The sequence below is a fragment of the Homalodisca vitripennis genome, chromosome 5 (assembly GCF_021130785.1).
Source record: "Homalodisca vitripennis isolate AUS2020 chromosome 5, UT_GWSS_2.1, whole genome shotgun sequence".
NCBI lineage: Eukaryota > Metazoa > Arthropoda > Insecta > Hemiptera > Cicadellidae > Homalodisca > Homalodisca vitripennis.
Genome location: NC_060211.1, coordinates 10,402,872 through 10,422,947, shown reverse-complemented (window position 1 = coordinate 10,422,947; position 20,076 = coordinate 10,402,872). Strand labels below are relative to the sequence as shown.

The window sequence follows — 20,076 nt, the reverse complement described above, 5'->3', positions numbered from 1 at the left end:
GTAAGCTACACCAGTTATGTTTGAGGTCAAAATGAAGGGTATTAAAAGGGTTTATACATAACATCGTAACTTTTTCTCAGATCTTATTTTCTTAGCTTGACACAATTAAAACCAACCGTCAAACATGTAAATGAATGTTAATTCAGCGTCAGCCAACCATATACAAACTCTTAAGTGTCCACTTTCGGTCTCTTTGTCTAATGTAATTAATATTTATATGTCTGACAATTGATTTCAAGTGTATCAAGGTGGGAAAATACAATCAGATAAAATGTTACTGTTTCATATTTTTAATCCTTCCAACACCATATTGATGTCTACCAAACAAAACTAACGTGTCTAAACCCAATTTCTTTCTTTGAACAAATTCCTCTATCTATTTCAAGAAAACCCAAGTTGTGTAAGATAAGTATTACAGTAAAATTAATTTATATTTCAGACTCTTATTTTTATTAAAGTCTCTAAAAAATCGATCTTGAACTATTGTCGCTTACATCACTAATCCATTCTTCCTGAACTATTTGTAATCATTAAATTGTTCTAAACGAAACAGAATTAAAAATATATATTTTGTGAATTCATCAGCTACAACACAAATTACAACGAAATCCATGATTTGAGTTGTCAGTAAAATGGAGAATAAACACACACATAGAATAAACACAGTATATAATTTCACATCATGCATTGTGTTTATGTTTAAAAAATATTATTGGTGCCATAACTACACAATTTGCATGTTCTAGATTAATCAAATCATGGTTTTTAAATACTTTAAAAATGTATCTTTTTAAATATTTATAAGAACTTATAATATATTTAAGAGGCTACTTACAGAATGATTTGGATATATTTTTTATTTTTTACATATATTAGTATATTTTGCAAGGCTGATATTATAATATATACAATTTACAAACCCCTATTTAAGAATGAAACACTGAATTCATTTTGCATCAATAACATCAAACAAAAACAAGAAAATTATAGTTTGAAGCCAATTAAATTAAGCAAAATATCCTTGTTTCGGCTGCATTCTTATTCCATCAACTGTACAACACAACAAATATTTTTCAAAACAAAAATATAGCAGTAGCACAATAAGTAAAATTAAAGGAACTAAATTCGGTAAAGTTTCTACGTGCACAATTAAGTGTTGGTAAAACAGACACTGTCCTGACAACAACTTTTACACAGTTTAACTGAAGTTTCCACCTTAAAATTTAATGCAAGAGAAACAGAATCTCTATATTTTCTTATTTATTATCAAAACCAAGTGGCACAGAATAGTACAAACAAAATTTTGCTATATAGTAAAGCATATATTACATGTCCTACTTTGACTTGCATTCATATTTTGAGTTCAATCAAACAAGATATATATCATACTGTATATGAAACAAATTGTTTTCAATTAAAATTAAATAAACTAACCAAAATTTTAATTAGTTTGAACAATTTAAAATACTTTAATTTGTTTGTCAAAATTATGACCAAAAAAACAAAATAAAAAAATGTAGATAAAAAATAGGTATATTTTACTTCCTTATATTTTAATTAATACCAGTAAGAGTCGTATAACTGAGATTGTACTTCTTTGTTGGGAAAATTTGTAAAAGGAGGCTTAAATTTAGTTCACTCAAAAAAAGCAATAGCACAGCAAAAGTGAATTTTCACTTGTAAAGAAGCATGTAAAACAAAATATAAAACAAAATCTCATGCTCAACTTCCCCATAAAAAACAAAAAGCAGGTTTTCAGCAGTACAAGTTTTAGCACAGACTAAATTTTCTACCTCTAACAAGATTTGAAATACCTTAATAACCTTGCTTTGTTGTGCTTCTAATATGCTAAAAAAGCCAAAGAGGAAAGAAGCAGTTTGTTTAAAACCTCACAAAATTATAAACTTTCTTTTAAACCTTGTGAGCGATTTCATGATACTGTTTTTAAGATGATTTATTTTTAACTTACCTCCCTTTACTGGTTTAATAAAAAGAATCTTACAATATTAAGTGCAACTATGCAAGGATTAATTTTATTTAGTATAAAAATTAAAAAGAAATATGAATAATATATATCTGTAGAGCTTGTTCACCTATCGCTAACAAATTCCACCCCACATGCTCACTTTTTGAAACTTCAATGTAAAAAAAAAATAAAATACAATAACAACAATAATAACAAAACCAGCCACAATTTTAAATTTAGTACATCTTAAAATTACAAATACAAATAGATGAGTAGTCTACAAAATTTATGAGTGGGAAAATATTTTGAACTTACGTGCATGTGATTTAAATTCCTCAAAAAGCTCATTCCTGTCACGGTTCTTTGGTATATTTCCCACAAATATGCGGTGATTGTTATAAGATACAGTTACGCCAATCTTTTTTCCTTTTCGAATTTCGTAATCATTGAGCTGCAAGAACAATGTGAATGGAAAATTGCCAATTAAAGCGGGCCTGGGGGTGGTAAATGCCTCATGCCCTGTTAGTAATTATCACGTGAAGGGGGTTGGGTATCAATCATAGTCTCAATTATTTTCTTTTCAAATTATGTTAATTTCTCCCATTCCTTTAAAGTTGAAAAAGCATCCTTGAAAATTCTATCCAACCCCCTCCACTGAATTTAATATCAAATTTATTTATTTTTAGCTTACACTTTACCTGTTAATTTACCAAACTCGTCCAGAATCTCCTCTTTGCCTTTAGACTTTGGAATGTTGCCCACAAAAAGTCGTAGATTTGGTACGCTAATGTTAACTTTCAGATTCTTCCCCGGTTTGATTTCGTGATTATCGAGCTGTGGAGTTAGAAAAAACAAACATGCCAAAGATTTCAAGAATAAATAAAAATTTTGTATTGAAGAACAACGAAGACAAAAATTTTGACCACAAACTACTTTGCCAAATGGGCATGCTCAATTTACTTGCTTTAAATTTGCAGTTTTCCTGAAACATACCTACTAATTCAGAATAAAGCATAAATTACAGAAGCTGTAAGAACAAACAATGAATTCAAAACGAAACTACAGCAAAACTGTCTTGCGCCTTACATTTTAAAGCAAAGATCAATGGCAGATAAAAATTGAACACTGCTGATAGATCCAAGGGTTCGAAATTTAGAAAATCATTTCAAACAAGCCACCATCACCAATATGCATTTCCAAATTTGCTCTTTATGAGCAAAGAGGAGACCTAGAAAAAATTTGCCACTACAAATTCACTAAGTCCACTACTCATGTAACCTACAAAATAATACAAAACTGTTCTTAATATTTATTATGAAAAGTTATACACTAACTTATATTTGTCTATACTAAATTCCTGTTACACACTAAAATTTAGAGAAGAAAAACATTATTAACATTTTACAAAAATAGCAAGGCCAGCTAATTAATACAAAAGAGCATTTTTCTATTTATTTAAAATTTATACTAATATATGGAGAAATTAATACTGTTTTATGTTGAAGAAAGTAATTAACCAATACTGAATGAATGTACGAAATTTCTTCTTGAAAACTGTCATTGTTTGTTAACTTTCAAGACAGTACTTTTTAAATTTATTATTAGGCTATGTGCAGTGAAAGAAGAAAAAAGCCATGTGGAAAATTCATAAGCAGAAGAATTTTTCCTTCACGTAGCGCATTTTTGAAGGCATGCACTAATTCACTAGAAGCATTTGCCAAAATTAACGAAGAGATGCCATGTAAGGAATTGGATGGGATACATAACATTTGAAACTTAGCTTTTGTCCATCTTAATATCACCATGTTTCAACATCTTTTGGTTTTTGTATTGTACATGTTCAGAGAAATTTAAAGTTTTAAGGAAAGATCTAGCAATTTAGTAAAATATTACAATTGGGTCTAAAATAATCTATAAAATCTAGCTAACAATAGACCAAGTACGAGTACAGTGTTTTACAACGGCCCACAAAATATTCTAACTCATATAATAAATACTACTTAATCTCAATTGAAATTATCTTTGTTTTTTCTTTATAAAAATATAAGGTCTTTACATATTTATTTGTTATTTGAGACTGCTTATCCAAATGCGAATCTTGAAAAATTCAATATAAAATAACATAATACCACCCGCAACTTATTATTGAATCTAGTATTTGTATTGTATATAGCATATCCAATCACAATGTAGTTCAATTAAATTCAGTTGTATTTTCAAATTCCATTAGTAACCCTATTTTTTTAATTGCCCAAAAACCAGAAAAAGTTCAAGTCGTTTAGTTCCTATTAGCACAATAGTATCTCATCATTTATAAACCACCACAATAATTCCCCATTTGTTTATTAACCACCTTAGAAGTTGTATTCTTTCTTGTGAGTAAATTTGTATTAAATGTTTATATAAAATTACTTAAACAAGTTTTAATTTTACTGCATTTTTGCAGCAGTTTTTATTATTTTAGTGTAATTAACAACACTAAAAATAAAAAAAAACAGAACAGAACATGCCAGTTACTAAAGGGTTAAATAAGTACAGAAGAATTAAAAGAACGAAAACTTTCTAGACTGTATTATTGTTACACTTGTTAATGTATTATATTTAGAGAAATGTTCTGCATGGAATCGAGAGAAGATTGCCACCTGCCATCACCTTGTTATGATTATAGAATTAAAGCCATTTATCTTTTTTAATTTTAATAATTTGCAAACAAAACAAAATATTTTTAGTTTTCCAGTAAAGAATAATAATGAGGTCAGAATTATAAATCATGTCGGACCCAAAACACCCACCTAGCCCTTTTCTGCTTTATTACCCGCAGCAAACTCACTATTTTCTTCTCACAAACATGTCTAAGTCTGGTAAAAATTCCAACTGACATTCTGGTGTACCCAAAAACCCAGGTTACATAACTTCTCAAGCAGCAAACAGATGACGATATTGATCAATCCGAACTCTGTTTATAGGGTGAACGTTGTACATTTTAAGACTAAGCAACCTAACTGCCTCGCGTCTTTTCAAAATGCTGTTTTCATTTTACGGCCAAAGCCTAATTATGTAGTTGACGCTTTAACTGCAGCTCTATCCCAAATGATCTTCAGTACCTTCACTACACAGCACACACAGGTAACGAGTTAACTACTGTTTAGCTACAACACGTGTTTAACCCCTTGACTGCAGCTCTGTGCTGAGATATTTTGAGTATTCTGACATACAGCATTTACTATAGCATCTGCTCCTTCCATCATGTTTAGCTTTATAAAAGCACTCAGAGAGAGTTAAGGTCACACGGAGATGTCTCATTCAAGATATGATTAATAACCAAACACTTGTTTAGTTTGGGGATATTTTATTGGTTATTATGAAAATAAATTTTCAAACTTTTTGTACTCTCTCAATTAATACTGAAAAGTATACACTTTACAAGAAAAACTGAAACGTGTTAGGATGCAAATTAGTTGTATCTTTAAAATGAGACAACCCCCACATGTCCACTAGTAAGGATGTAAAGGTGCGACATTTAACACAGTTCTTATGGGATCATTTCACTTAAGTTGGCTTTTAAAAAGCAAATATGGCCTTCAAACAAAGCACAGCAGGATGTAACATAGAAGTATAATTGTTCCAACACCATGAAACTCACAAGGTTTAAACATCTGGTTATAAACATTAGAAAATATATAGCAAACTTAATAAGGTGGCATTTTTTTAGATTATGAAGCGGAATAACAAATGATATTGTACAAGCAGTAGCAATCTAAAAGATTATCTAAGTTTTTAGTATTAATGCTACAAATAAGTAATACCAACTCATCGTATTAAGGAGAAGCCTGGTCTATTTTACAAGCGTGTTAAGTAAACGTATTCTAATGGCAAAATTAAATTAAACATGCAAAGGAATTTAAATTAGTCCCCGAAATACACAAACAAAATAGACAAATTTTAGTAAACAAAAATTCTGTTTAGTTTATAGTCCTCATTTAATTTTTATTAGTAGCCTAATATAAATTTACGAAATGATACCAGTAAGTAAATTATACGGTATGTTTTAAACCTCCTCTTACATCTAACACATGAAGAAATAATTATTAACTCTTAAGTTTAAAGCTGAATTTAATTCACTTTATTTTAGCACTTTTTATAGTTCACTTGATTAACCGCCAAAAGAAGAACGAGAAAATTAACTAATTTTTAGTTTGCTATAAAATTATCCACTCTCAGAGTTACAGGAGTACATTGTTAATATGACGATTCTTATCATGCAGGTTTTTTTACAAACCAGAGCCGGTCTATGGTAATAAAAATTATTTAATTCGGCAACCAAGAGCTTAGTTGAAAAACGTAGCCCTGATTGATAAAGTAACACCCTTTTTTTACTTTTTTCAATAAAATTTATAAACTTTGTTCCATAAAATTTATAAACTCAAGTCCATTAATTTTTTCTTTCTAATAACTTATGGCAAGCAGTCATATAAATCTTCACACAAATCTAACACATTTCTTTGTCTAATTTATGTAACCATGTAAAGAGGAGGCTCAAACATTTTTAGATCTGGTTAAGTTAAACAAGTCTTGTCCGGGATCTAAAATATGTCTAAATGGGACAATATATTTATGGCTTGATTAGCTAGACTTCTGATCTTGAACACACTAATCTACAGAGTTGATTTTTACTTTGTTAATAAATAATTGCTAAAATTATTGTTAGTAACATGTATGCTAATTAGGGATAAATTCTGAATTAATGCTTGACTTTAACTGTAAAGGATTAAGCCAAAACTGTTAGGCTCTTAGATTATTGTGTTATTTACTATTATAATTTATGAAATTGATAAGTCCACCCTAGCAATAAACTATATATTAATAATATTAAGAGCACAATCGCAAAATTAAATTTTCAAAAGCCTACTACCACTGACTTAAATGATTATTTACAATTCAATTACATAATTTTATTTAGTAAAACCATATTCAAGAACTAAGTTAGTATTTTAATGTGGCTAAATGAAATTTATTTAACTCCGGTAAGGCCAACAGTCATAAAATGCCAACGGTTAAAACTTGTGTGTTTATATACCACAATGGCAATTGTTAATTTTTTTCTCTTTAGCTGATTATTTATCCAAAAGATGTAGCTTGATCACAACGAAACTAAACATGACAGTGGCAGACTTAATTCAGATCAGAGATGCGGGTGGAGAAATCTATTTACTTTAAAGTTTTATTAATAGTCGAAAACTGTTTACATACCCATATTGATTCAGATTTCAATACATACTCATTATTATTGTTATACCAGTTAATATGTACAATTTGTATAAATTTATAAGAATGAAAAGATAATTTCCTTAAATCACAATTATGGACATTAACCTACTTAAATAGAAATGTTTTTAAGAGTACTTATGATAAATCAAATTAATGCAGCATTATTTAATTAGAGCATGAAAAAATAATACATAAAATGGAGAATTAAGATGGACAATTACTAGGCATAAATATTTTCTTTTTGATAAAACACCTGTTTACGAAATCACACGTAATTTCTGGCCAAGCCGTTTGAAACTAGTTATTTAACCGTTGTGTATTTAAAATATATTTAAAATTAAAATGTGTATCTTACCACTACAAAATTAACCTACATTCAATAGATTAAAATTATTTTAAGAACTACTTCAACTGTAGTATGTGAAAATCTCTTTCCAAGGTTTTCAGTTCAAATAAATCAAAGGCAATTATTCTTTAATTTTGGCAAAATTTAATTAATTAAAGAACGCAATAATACCAACATATATGGTATAGCTTTATAAATTATAGGATATATACTTTTTAGATTTTTTATTGTATAATTGAAGCACACTGAGACAATATTTTACAAGATTATACACTTTTTCAAGCTCAATATGAAAAATATAATGTAATGAGTATAGGTAAAAGTACAAGTTTGCAAGATGCTTCAAAGTAGTCAAAACATTTAAATCATATTCATTCTTAATAAAAGAACTATTAGTTTTTTAACCAATGTTTAACAAATATTGATGAGTTTTTAAGTCAAGTTTATGGCTATATACTCCTTAAATTTAATTATACAGACGTGAAAAGTTCACAACTGTAACATGTATGAGGGTAATCAGGAAGACTTTAATTACATCATTTTCTATAGTGAAAATTCAGTTTAAAAAGGTATGAAGAAATGTGTCTAACCAACTTAATGGTTATTACATTATTATTAGATTAATTTTAAAACAATAGTTATAAATGCTGCTAATAAAATTTTACTTTACAATTTTGATTTAATTTAATTGTTTGTGGAACTGAAAGTACTAGTGATTCCTTATACATTGAGAGCAAAGACCACAAAACACAAAAGCAAAATGAATTATATTTACTGAACCAAGTTAAAATAAAATCTGAAACTTTCTTTATAGTACAATTTTTCTGACGATATTCAAAATATATATTCAGAAACAGACGATATCCTGATGATATTCAAAAAAATCATAAAAGAAAAACTTTTGTTGGCTAAAACACAACTTCACAATTAACTGCTTTATTTTTAATAGGGACCATTATAGCATGATAATAAAATATTGATTGACCATCTTCCAAATTATTTCATATTTGAATTTTTGGCTTATTTATTGTAGATCTTAACCATGAAACACTTACATCTTTCGTAGCTTGATTAGCTTCCTCCTTTGTAGTATAAGTTATAAATGCATAACCACGATTTGTTCCTGTCATTGGGTCCATCATCAATCTCAAGTCCCATATTTTCCCACTCTTTTCAAAGAGCAAAATAAGTTCATCTTCAAACATATCTTTTGGGATTTTTCCACAAAACACCTGAAATTATTTCATTACAATTAATACAACTCAGATAACATAACTTCTTAAATTAATGGCTTTTTTTAGGTACTAATATCAATTTAAAAACCATTCATTGAAGAAAAGAATACATTTTCCAATGCAGTAAAACTCTGTTAATTCATCACCCACAGGACTGTTGAAGGCATGAACAGAATATTCAAAATGTTGGGTTATCTTAATTTTTATAAAATAAAGTTTCAATACTAAATTAATGTAGGCTTTGAAAGTTTTAAACTTTAGTAGTTTGAATATTTCAGAGCCTGCAGTGTTATATACAATAACAAAATAAAAATCCCTACACATTAGCATTTGAGTTCAACAATGTTTAGTAAACTTTCATTCAAACTATGTTCTATTTTTCTTCCAGTTCTTTAATGTAATGCCTCCCAAATTTCTTTAGAAATTTTCTGAAGCCATTACTCCTGCCCGGTTTATGTACAACTTTTAATTTCTCACTTAATAAAAGTGATAATTATTTTACAATGTACGGGACGAGACATTTAAAGAGCTAAAGGCCAAGTTCAGCCATTTAAATCTGAGCCAGTGACTTACACAGTCGCAAAAGCACAGAGCGGCAACGCAGAATCCAGCCGACCACCGTGTGTGGTCCGACAATCACCCGAGACTGAAACTCCATCCGTGGTGAGAGATACGGTTAAGCCACATTAGTGGTCTGCCGATCGCAAAGGGTTAAGCATTACAATAAAATCAATGGTATGCTGAGTAACAAACTACATGCAGTTTCTTTTGCAGTTGTGATTTTTTTATATTATAAGCATAGTAAATATATATATATATATATATATATATATATATATATATATATGTATGTATTAATTGAGATACAAGGAAACAGTAAAAAAAGTTACTAAAAGGAATCTAACTCTCCTTACTACTTAACCGTTTTACTTTAAAATAATTTTAATTTCAGCAAATAATGTAACATATACTACATAACTTTACTTCAATAAAAACTACGTACCTCACATCCATTGCCTGGCGGAGGACCTTCCCATCCAGGAGGTGGGCCTCCATACTTTCGTTGACCTGTAGTTACATCAAGAGAATATCCCGTTCTTTCAAGGATAGACTGTAACAAAAATTGCCAATTGAAATTTACTGTGTAGAATCAATGAATCTATAACGTGGATAGCAAGAATGTTTTTTTTAACAATAATTTAATTCTTAATGAATCTCATTAATGAAATATTATAGATTTTCTCAAAACCTTTTATTAACATTTTAACCAAACAAAACCTGTTATTTTTCCAATTGAGTGTTAAAATTAATGAACATTACATACAGTGTATTTTATTCAATTTGTTGGTTAGTTATTATTCTAAGTTGAAGCACTATATTTTCTCCCTTAAAAGTTTCTACAATTCTGTTCCAAGAAGAATCTTAACATTTACCTAAGACTAAAATTAAGTTTTAGTCATTATTCTACCATCACACAAGTATTGAAACCCACCTTTATTTTTTCTTCATCAGGGCCCTTGGCCACGTTTCCTCCTGCCAGCGGAGCGGGGCCACCAATACCAGAAGAGGTGCCACCTCTACTTTTTTGCCTGTACGTTTTCATTACCCCACAAAGAAAAGCAGATTTATTTGATACGTGTTCTAGATTTGATTCCAAAAATTGTGTAAGAACACTTAATGCACCTTCAACAGGGAAGTCTCTGAGAGCGTCGAGGGCACGCTCATCTAAATCTTTATGTGCTAATTTACCTGAAACATAAACATCAAAATTAATAAGTAAAACAGTGGTTACTTATATTTTGTAAGTATAATAATAGATTATTCAATTTAAAACTAAGTATAAATTTCTATAAAATTATATTATTTGAATGCCATCAAATTGTCAATACCTAAATTCCATATAAAAAAATGAAATGTTAAAAATCAAGCATAATTAGTAAATAAATTTGAGTTTTTAACATAGTGGCTTCAAATGGGATATATGAATAATATTATTTTATCATACAGTCAAAACATACTTTATACACTAATGACAAAATTGTTTTTTTTTAACAGAAATAAGTTGAAATCAGGATAAAATTAGAAGTTACTGAAAAAATAGACAAACACGAAATATTATAGAGACAAGTAAGCATATTTTTTGTATATGTTATATTATTATAAAGTTCACTAGTTTTGAAATATAACAAAATAAAATACAATAAAAGTGAGTATGGATAATTAATTCACAGGTTGATATAAAGTTTGAGTCTAACTGTATGGTTAATTCTTCTCCACAAAAGCGTAAAGGAAGATGTCAAACTAAATCATGTATACATACTTAGCGTAGTTTTTATTTGATCTCTTCTAATATGGACATATTAATCACCCAAATAGAAATTAGGCTTACTTAGTAAAATTCAATCAATGTGGACCCCTACCATAACATTTCTATTAAAACTGTATTTTTGCCTAAATCAAAATGTTATACATAAATCTTAATAAGCCCTTTAAAAGCTTTAATACTTCCAAAATTGAATTCACCACAGTTGAAAAATATGAACTCGTGATACTTAAATTAAAAATCAAAAGCCCAATTATTAACAAGTTAAGACATATTTATACAGTATAATTATTGCTGAATCTTTGAAATTAAGCTGACACTATATTTTTATTAAAAACATTTGAACAAGTTCTCAGAGTTTTGTACTGGATATAAAATTGATTTAATTATCCTACATTTAAAATATATACATACATATTGTTTTATTTAAACAGTTAACATCTACAACAAATATAGTAATTTAAGTAAAATATAAAAAGTATATTACCTGTTACGTCTGAATGAACTGTTTGATGTGTATGGAATTAAAATAACAAAATATAATAATATCCTAATCATATAACATGCAATGTACATATATCCACCTGAAATTTGCATACAGAATGAAAGGAAGTTTTCCATATTTATACATTTATTTACGCTCCCCTTTAATGAAGTTGGTAACAGCGTACTTAAGTGACTTGACGGGATGAAATGTGAGTGTGATGCACACTTTTAATGAAATCTCACCTGTTTTGTAGATTTCGTCTAATTTTCCAGCTACTGTCTTGTCTAGTCCATAATCAATTAGTTTAGGATAATCCTCTGTCCTTTCAACATTAGAATCTTGTTCGTGTTTGGTGTCTTTCTCAATTGACACTTCCCCGTTACCTTCTGCCATTGCTGTAAGAAGTTCAAACATCGTTGTTAACAATGTTAATAGGCCTAAAATATTTACCGCTAAAAATTGTTGAAGCTATTTCAGCCTCTTTTTTTTATCACGTTGACATTATTTTCGTAATATGATAAATTTTGCTTAGCAACACGATTTTGTCATTTTCTGTCTTTAGAAACTGACATTCTTTACAGCACTTAATTTCAGAAGGTAAAGACCTTTCTCTTTATTGCTCAAATCCGCCACTTTCAACTTACATCCCCAAAGCATTTTACTTGTCTTTAAATAACATTTATATACCTTGCGTGTCTTGTGTAGATAAATGTATAAATATAGATGAAAAAACTTCCTAAAATTAACAAAAATAATGCACACAACGTAATAAAAAAGACAAATGAAACCACATACACTCACACACATATATGAAATACAAGTAATTACCTGCAAATTGCCATTTGAATTTTTTCCCTCTATCAGCTAAAATGAATTTTAACGTTAATGGAAATTAAAAAATATTAATTTGAAATTAAAACTCTGAGCAATCCGTCTTTATTACGTAAAATAATTAATAGCCATGCATTTTAATATAAGTTGTTATTCATTACATAGTTTGAGTAAGTTTAAAAACCCTAAAATTCAAGACTAAAGGGACTGGAATTAATAACAGGATAGTTTATTCATGACGTAAGAAGACATACCAAACTGGCAAGCAGATACATTTTAATCATTAAATTTCTAATACAAGATATGTATTATATTGCAGTTATAATAAGTTAAAAGCAGATTTAACTTATTTAAATGGAACGAAATCATCAACAAAGACTTTTCCTACAATCTGCAGAAAGCTCCGTTATGTTCTAAAAATTATATCTGAAGTAAAACTAAGAACAATTAAATAATTTAAGTAGTTAACATTAATCACAACTGCTCTCTGTCATAATTTAACTTTAGTTCTTATTTAATTATTTGCTTCCTTCAGATGAGTTCTTTATATCTATAAATAGTTCTTTAAGTAAATCTTTACATCTATAAAAATATTTTCTTTTTAACCTATTTTTACCAACATCTTTTGTGTGCTAATGCTAATATAAAAAATAACAATTGCAGATATTTCTTTAATTATTTAAGAAGATACTTTTTAACTTTATTTACATACATTGAAATATGTGGTCAGCAATTTCTAATGTCATTTTTATCTAAGGAAAGTTTCAAATAGTATCAAATTTCCTCAAGTAACAAGTATAGAACAAAAATACAAATGAATGAAGATTTCTTTTATTTTAATACAAAATGTAAACAAAAATACAAATGAATGAAGATTTCTTTTATTTTAATACAAAATGTACTATCTTCAATATTTTCATCGAAGAACAGAAATGTCTCTGAAAAATTACTATCTCTGCTTTAGTTCCACGCCTTTAATATATAATACTGTACGAGTTATTAACTATAGTGTAAACAGACTGTAAAGGCGAACATGGAATTTAAGTCTGCACGTTAGTTTTTACATTTCCCTTATGAATATTAAAAATGTATGCATCATAATATTGTTAGCAATGCAAAGGGCACATTCTTTACTGAAAAACTGACTGTTTGTGTTAGCCAAAACAATTATCTGACATAGCCTCAATAAAGATTTTATTTACATTAACTGGGTTAACTGACATATGTTTTCCAATACTACCCTAGAGAAATAACATTGAAGCTTCTTAAATTTCAATTTTTTTTTATTAAAGTGAAAAAATAAAGTAATAAATAATTTAACTTGCAAACAAATGAAACAATCATGCACAAGCAAAAAAGCTCAATTAAAGCACAACATGTGTCCAAAAAATTAACACACAATTTTGATCTTTATAAAATTTCTAATCCTATAAAATTTCAACCTCTTCAAATGATAGTTCAGTCGTTGCAGATACTAAAAAAAAAACTCATTGTATAATTATGTTCATTGACGCTTCTCTAAAACTGAATTAGATATGCTCTCATTTGAAAGGTAAGTTCAGGAAATTTTGTATCTTCATAAACCTTCAGACCTTAAAACGTTAGGTGACAGGATATTTCATTTTTGTGGTTATAGTGTTGAAAATAAGTTTACTGGAATCAGCTGTGTATAGCATCATTTTCAGAAAACATTTTGGTCACAAACAAGTGTTCTGACAAACCATTTATTTGAATAAAAAAAATATTTCAAAAGACACATTGAAGGATATATATATATATATATATATATATATATATATATATATATATATATTCTATGAAGTACAGCAATTCTGGTATATTAAACTTCCGATGATCAATTTGTGGTAACATTTTTAAGCCCCAATATGTTAACTTTTCTACTTATCTTATGAGAAATAGGTTTGAATTTTTTATTTGTACCTTAATTTTCTAAATGCTTGAATGTATTATGTTATTCATATAAGTAACTGTCTTATTAAAAGACTAATAAATAATTAACCCTTTTCATACAACAACAAAGTATGCAGTGATAGTTATGCCATAGTATAGTAAATGCCATAGATGTAGGCCTACTTATACTGGAATAGTAGTGTTAAAAACATCTTGACGACAACAAACACATTTATTACCCAACAAAATTCCACTAATATATTAGTTGCAACAGTTCTAGTTCAAAACTTTCTTTTAAAACACTTCAGTACACAAGACCTAAGCGCACTTACAACCGTGAAAATTAATATTCAATTTTAATCACATTATAACAAAAATTTGCTAAAAAGTAGTCAGTGTTTTTTAACAAAACGAAAGGTTACGATCAGTTACAAATAGTTTAAAACTCGAGATTTCTATCAAATTAATATTTGTTGATGGCCTATATTTCACACACTAGTCTACATGAATTATTAATATTTTCAATTTATAAAGATTAAAATTAATCATTTTCTATTTTTGAACAATCTATTGCTAGGCTATATATTTCGTGTAATATTTATAAACTTGAATATATATAGAAAAAGTAGACCTATAGTAACAAACATTTACTTGATGGTTACTCAATAAATTCCAAGTTAAGTGTGTTATAGTGCAACATATTTATTTACGTACTGTTATGTTCTTTTACTAGTATAAATTGCTTTTACAATGAATATGTAGAAACCATAACTCACGAGCACAACAAAACAAAAAGACGTCTATTTCTTTAAAAGAACTATGCTACGCAATCTAATCCAACCAATCTGGAAAAATCTTAAACGCACTTAGTAGACCCATTCTCTCAAACTCCCTCTTTGTCGCATAGCTTAATTTTTTATTCAATTCAAATGATGGGTAGAGTACAATATGCAGACCCAGATTTGTGTATTTATATTACATCTATAGGCCTACTAACTATAAACACATTTTCAGACTGTAAACATAAGCTTACTTATTTTGTTTTGACATCATTAACATATAGGCCTACATGATAGTTAACAATAAAAACTTAAGATGGGAACTATGTTTTTCTTAGTTCTCAAAATGTTAGTTTTGATGGTATTGTTTTCTTCACTATTCAAGCCTAAATGAGATTTAGCCTAAGTATAAGTCTCTCCTACTTGACAGTTTGTTGAGGTACCATCTGCGGTATAATAAGTAGAAACCATGACAATCAAATCATCTATGTATTAGAAATATCGAAACTACTGAATATATAAACATTCGACCTATAGATATTAATAATTAATCGTTTCCAGCAGTTTTTATTACACAAAATAATTAAATTGTTTAATGCAACCTTAAAGCTTATTACATGATAACTTTCTACATTATTGGTCCAAATTAATTCAAACCAAGTAAAATCATGCGTAAGGTATTTAAGTAATGGCTGGCCACAAGTACATGTGTTAATTTTTTTGTCAGACACGTTTATCCTTCACAATAGTAGAAGTGTCTAAATGTTTGTTTCACAGTTTTGCTTCAGATTTTATAAATATACATAGCCTAGATAATTCTTTGTTCATTGTTAAATATTTCTTGTATTATATCAAACTACCGAACTTTACTGTAATTTAAATACTTATAACGTAGTTTCATTTCATCAGTTACATAGAGAATTCATTCGTCAAGAATATCATTGATTCGGTAACCATGAAAAGTGATGATTCAATTTTCGTGGGGGCCGCTTATTGTGCTGCAACCCAGCATAATAATCGAATCATCGATATAACTACTGAAATCAAACTATGTTATAGGTATTACAAATTACAGACATATTCGGCTGTCTTTTATATCTGACACCTTGTGACACAAGTAACACATGTACATGAGTATAGTACTTGTGGCCGCCAACCATTATTTGACTTAGTTTTTTAATTAATTTGAAACAATAATGTCGAACTGAATTACGTTATAGCCTATGAAGATTGTATTCAATAAGTTTTTGTACAAATAAACATAGTTAGAAATTCCTAACTATGAATATCTATAGGTCAAATGTTTTTATATATTTGATAGTTCAGATTTTTATAATCAATAGCTGATTCAATTGTCGTGGTGGTCACTTATACTGCAGGTTCAGGGTATTTTCTATTATTCGATGTATGAAGTATCCTTGATTATACTAGCCTATCCAATAAGCTAAAAAAACCGTGTCTGTTATCGTACTCCAACCTTGTTGATAACCCTGTTACATCTGTTATTAATTATAATTAAAACAAAACAATATTTTTCTCAGTATTTTATTTTATTTTCTCATATTAATATTACCACACAATAGGTTATTTGTTAATTAGTATCTCTGAGCCAATCGATAACTTACAATTAATTAAACTTAGGCCTACTTATATAAGTTAAAAATATAACGAAACGCAATTTCAATAGAACTTTAAATGTTAAACTGAAGTTTTAAAAGTAGTTTACATCTAAAACAACGACACGACTTCAGGTAATTAAATTTGTCAAAAAAAGAAATCAAAAACTTTTTAGCACTTCTTACGAGCACACATAAAATAGCTGGCATTTAACTAAATGACTAACACTGGACTAAATCACACAATATAGGATTAATAAATTTCAGAAATTACACTAATAATAGCATTTATACATCTCGCTTACAGCAGACCTAGCTCAAATCATAACCACAATGAGGGGGAACACGTTAAATTCTAACCTACATCAATTTGGGTGTAAAATTTAACCAAAAATAACTGACTTAAATTAAATGGCGGCTTTGTAGAATCCTATTATGGTTAGCGTTTAAGATGATATAGTCTGGTAAACCAAATTACAAATAAACTAGTCTTAAAGTTTGTATAAAGTCTGTTCGTCTGTAAGAGTTTTAATTATGATAAAATAAAATAGTTTTCATAAAGCATATAGCCTAAGCTACTTAATAAGGTAAATCAATGTATGTTTATTTAGAAGAAAAATGCTCTCAATGAAGAAAAGGTCAATAAACTCACTATGAATAAGAAGATCCTCTTACAGTAAGGAATAAATTAAAATAATTGTGGTCCAAGAGTCAAAATAAATGAAAGTCCTTTAGGGGAGAATCACCCCTCATGACACCTATCCAGCCCCTCCCACCTGGTCACTTCATACACTACATCAGAGATCTGGTTTCCCTTTTACTACCATCATAAATTTACATTAATTATTTAACATCTGAAAAAGCTTATATGGCAAGTGAATCACTTTTTATACACCAAGCCTGTATAAACCATTGAGATTTTCTCTAAGAAACAAATCCTTCATTCAGATTCAGAGTTAACCCTTTAATAGCCTAATTCTAGGTAAGTTTACTGACATATTTTCACAACGAAGATTTCTTATTTCTTTATACGGGATAAGGCATAAATTAAAATTTCCGTAATCAATATAAAACTTTATACGTAGGGTTACACCCTTATTTCACATCTTCCGTAAAATCATCTAACATAAGATAAACTTCAATTCTCCATAAAGAAATAATAATAATTACGATAATATGAATATCAAGGAGATAAGACCAATCATCTAAAAAGTTTCGTCGTTACATTTTGGAAAGAAATAATATAATATGTAACGAGGAGTAGTCCAAGCCATAACCGGCCGGCATTTTGAGACAGAAAAGAAATTTTGCTTATAACATTAATACATAATACGAACCTAGCTAACAAAACTGAAGAACACAATACAAGCTATGCACTATTCTACACAAAATTCGGACTAGAAAAACAACGAACAGCTAAGAATTACTCCAGAATCCATTAATATTTTTACCTTAATTTTCGGTTAGAATGAGTCCTCCAAAAGGAAAATGGCGGCAGACAACGTCAACGTGATCACATTTAAGAAGGGGCTCACAAGAGGACGCGCAAGGGCAGCCTCCAACCCAAAGACCCCGTAGCTGGTTGAAAGGGAAGCCCTCCTTCCTGCTTTGTTGCCGGCTACTGAATGGCGGAAGGGGAAAGTTAAGCGGAAGTGAGTTTACAAACCTGTTTAGCCAATACACGATATTTACGTGGAAGTACATGTGTATATACGTGTGTGTAGTAACAGGCACTTGACAATTTAAATGAATTAATGATTAACCAGTACAAAAAATCATAATTGATAAAATATACGTTCTGTAGATTCTGAACGCGAATTAATTATAAATATGCCATAATTAACAAAATTGAATTACTACTATTTACTGTAGTAAGCCTAATACTTATAGTAAGAATTAATACTTTATTATTTTTGAATGATCAAAAAGTAGTATGATACTCACCTATCCCGACAAAAATAAGTACTCCAAAACATAATATTACCGAAATAATTTTATTCTTACAACCCCTGGAACCAAAAATATAAAAAACACACTCAATCATCCCGTCTTTGGAAGATGTAAAAATATATTAACTGTTTTTATTGTAGTACTTCCTTAACGGGAAAAGGCTACAAGTGATATAACTTATTTAAAGGAGTGTAAGCCATAATACCACAAAAATTAAAACACAATTTGTCACTGTTTATTGTTGTTTAAAAACAGATGGAGATGTATTAACTTTTTGTATGTAATGAGTGCTCTTTTTCAAAGAAAATGTATTTAATCTTATTTTTGCATCAGTGAATAGTACTAGATTGTTTTAATACTTAAAATATAAACATGGCCAACTGTAAGAAGAAGTAGTTATATAGAAGCATGTCAAAAATAAATAAATGAAACAGATTTAAAATTTATTTGCTGAGAGCAATCTATGGTTCACCAGACTTTACACTTATAATCGAAATATATGATAAGGCACATCAATTTTCGATTTTTACATTTAACTTTAGCATTTTTAGGTTTGAAATTAACAATTTAATAGTCATTTTATTCCAGGTTCAATTATAGTAGAATACCAAACCGGTAACTTGTTCGTTTTCCATAATATAGTATGTTCTTATCATGCCATGCGTCACGGACTTGCGTTGAATAAGATATAATTTTTAACTCCTTACGGATACTCCCAGATGGAATACACGGAACAGGTTGTTCAAGTCTCGGAGAACACTGGTAATATTTTCATTGTGCTATAAAATTCATATTATTAGATGATATTACGTTCATATTTGTAAGTAATTGACGACACTGCCTGCAGTTTTGGCAAAGCCACTTTTAAGTAGATACAAAATCATAACAGCTTACTAATCGTGATGTATTGTATCCAGAAGGACTAGAAATACTCCAGATAAGTTTATTTTCACACGGTTCTGTCCATAAGCAACGCAAGTCCCTGGAATGTCCATAATTAGCGTAAAACAGCGTGGCTCTGCACAGCACAGCACTGTTGCGTGGTTTCTTCAAAATAAAAAAGCAGACACAAATATATTGTTTGACCAATTGAAATATCAGAAATAACACACATTCGTGTACGAAGGACCGTCTATGTATGTGTTTCACAGACATTATCCGGATAGTAGTCCCGCATTAGCAGGTTGAACTGAGATAACAGAAGGCAAGTATACTTCTTATAGAACAAGATTCAGATATCAGTGTCAAGGCTGCAGCACATTACACGTGAAATAACAGAGCTCTGTAGCTTTGGTAACGCAACTGCCCGGACAGTAGCCCACAGCGAACGTGTTAAGGAATCTGGAAAATCATTTGTGACAAAT

General features: G+C 29.1%; 1 protein-coding gene across 1 annotated transcript in view; it reads right to left on the bottom strand.

Annotated features, from left to right (window-relative positions):
* LOC124361796 (heterogeneous nuclear ribonucleoprotein Q) overlaps positions 1-18,361 on the bottom strand; it is a 37,065-nt gene extending 18,704 nt beyond the window's left edge. Inside the window, 6 exon segments of the mRNA XM_046815774.1 lie at positions 2,665-2,800; positions 8,636-8,812; positions 9,819-9,926; positions 10,308-10,564; positions 11,868-12,020; positions 18,214-18,361. Of these exon segments, the coding sequence (XP_046671730.1) occupies positions 2,665-2,800; positions 8,636-8,812; positions 9,819-9,926; positions 10,308-10,564; positions 11,868-12,018 (829 nt within the window). The 5' untranslated portion in view covers positions 12,019-12,020; positions 18,214-18,361.
* Positions 18,362-20,076: the final 1,715 nt, after the last annotated feature.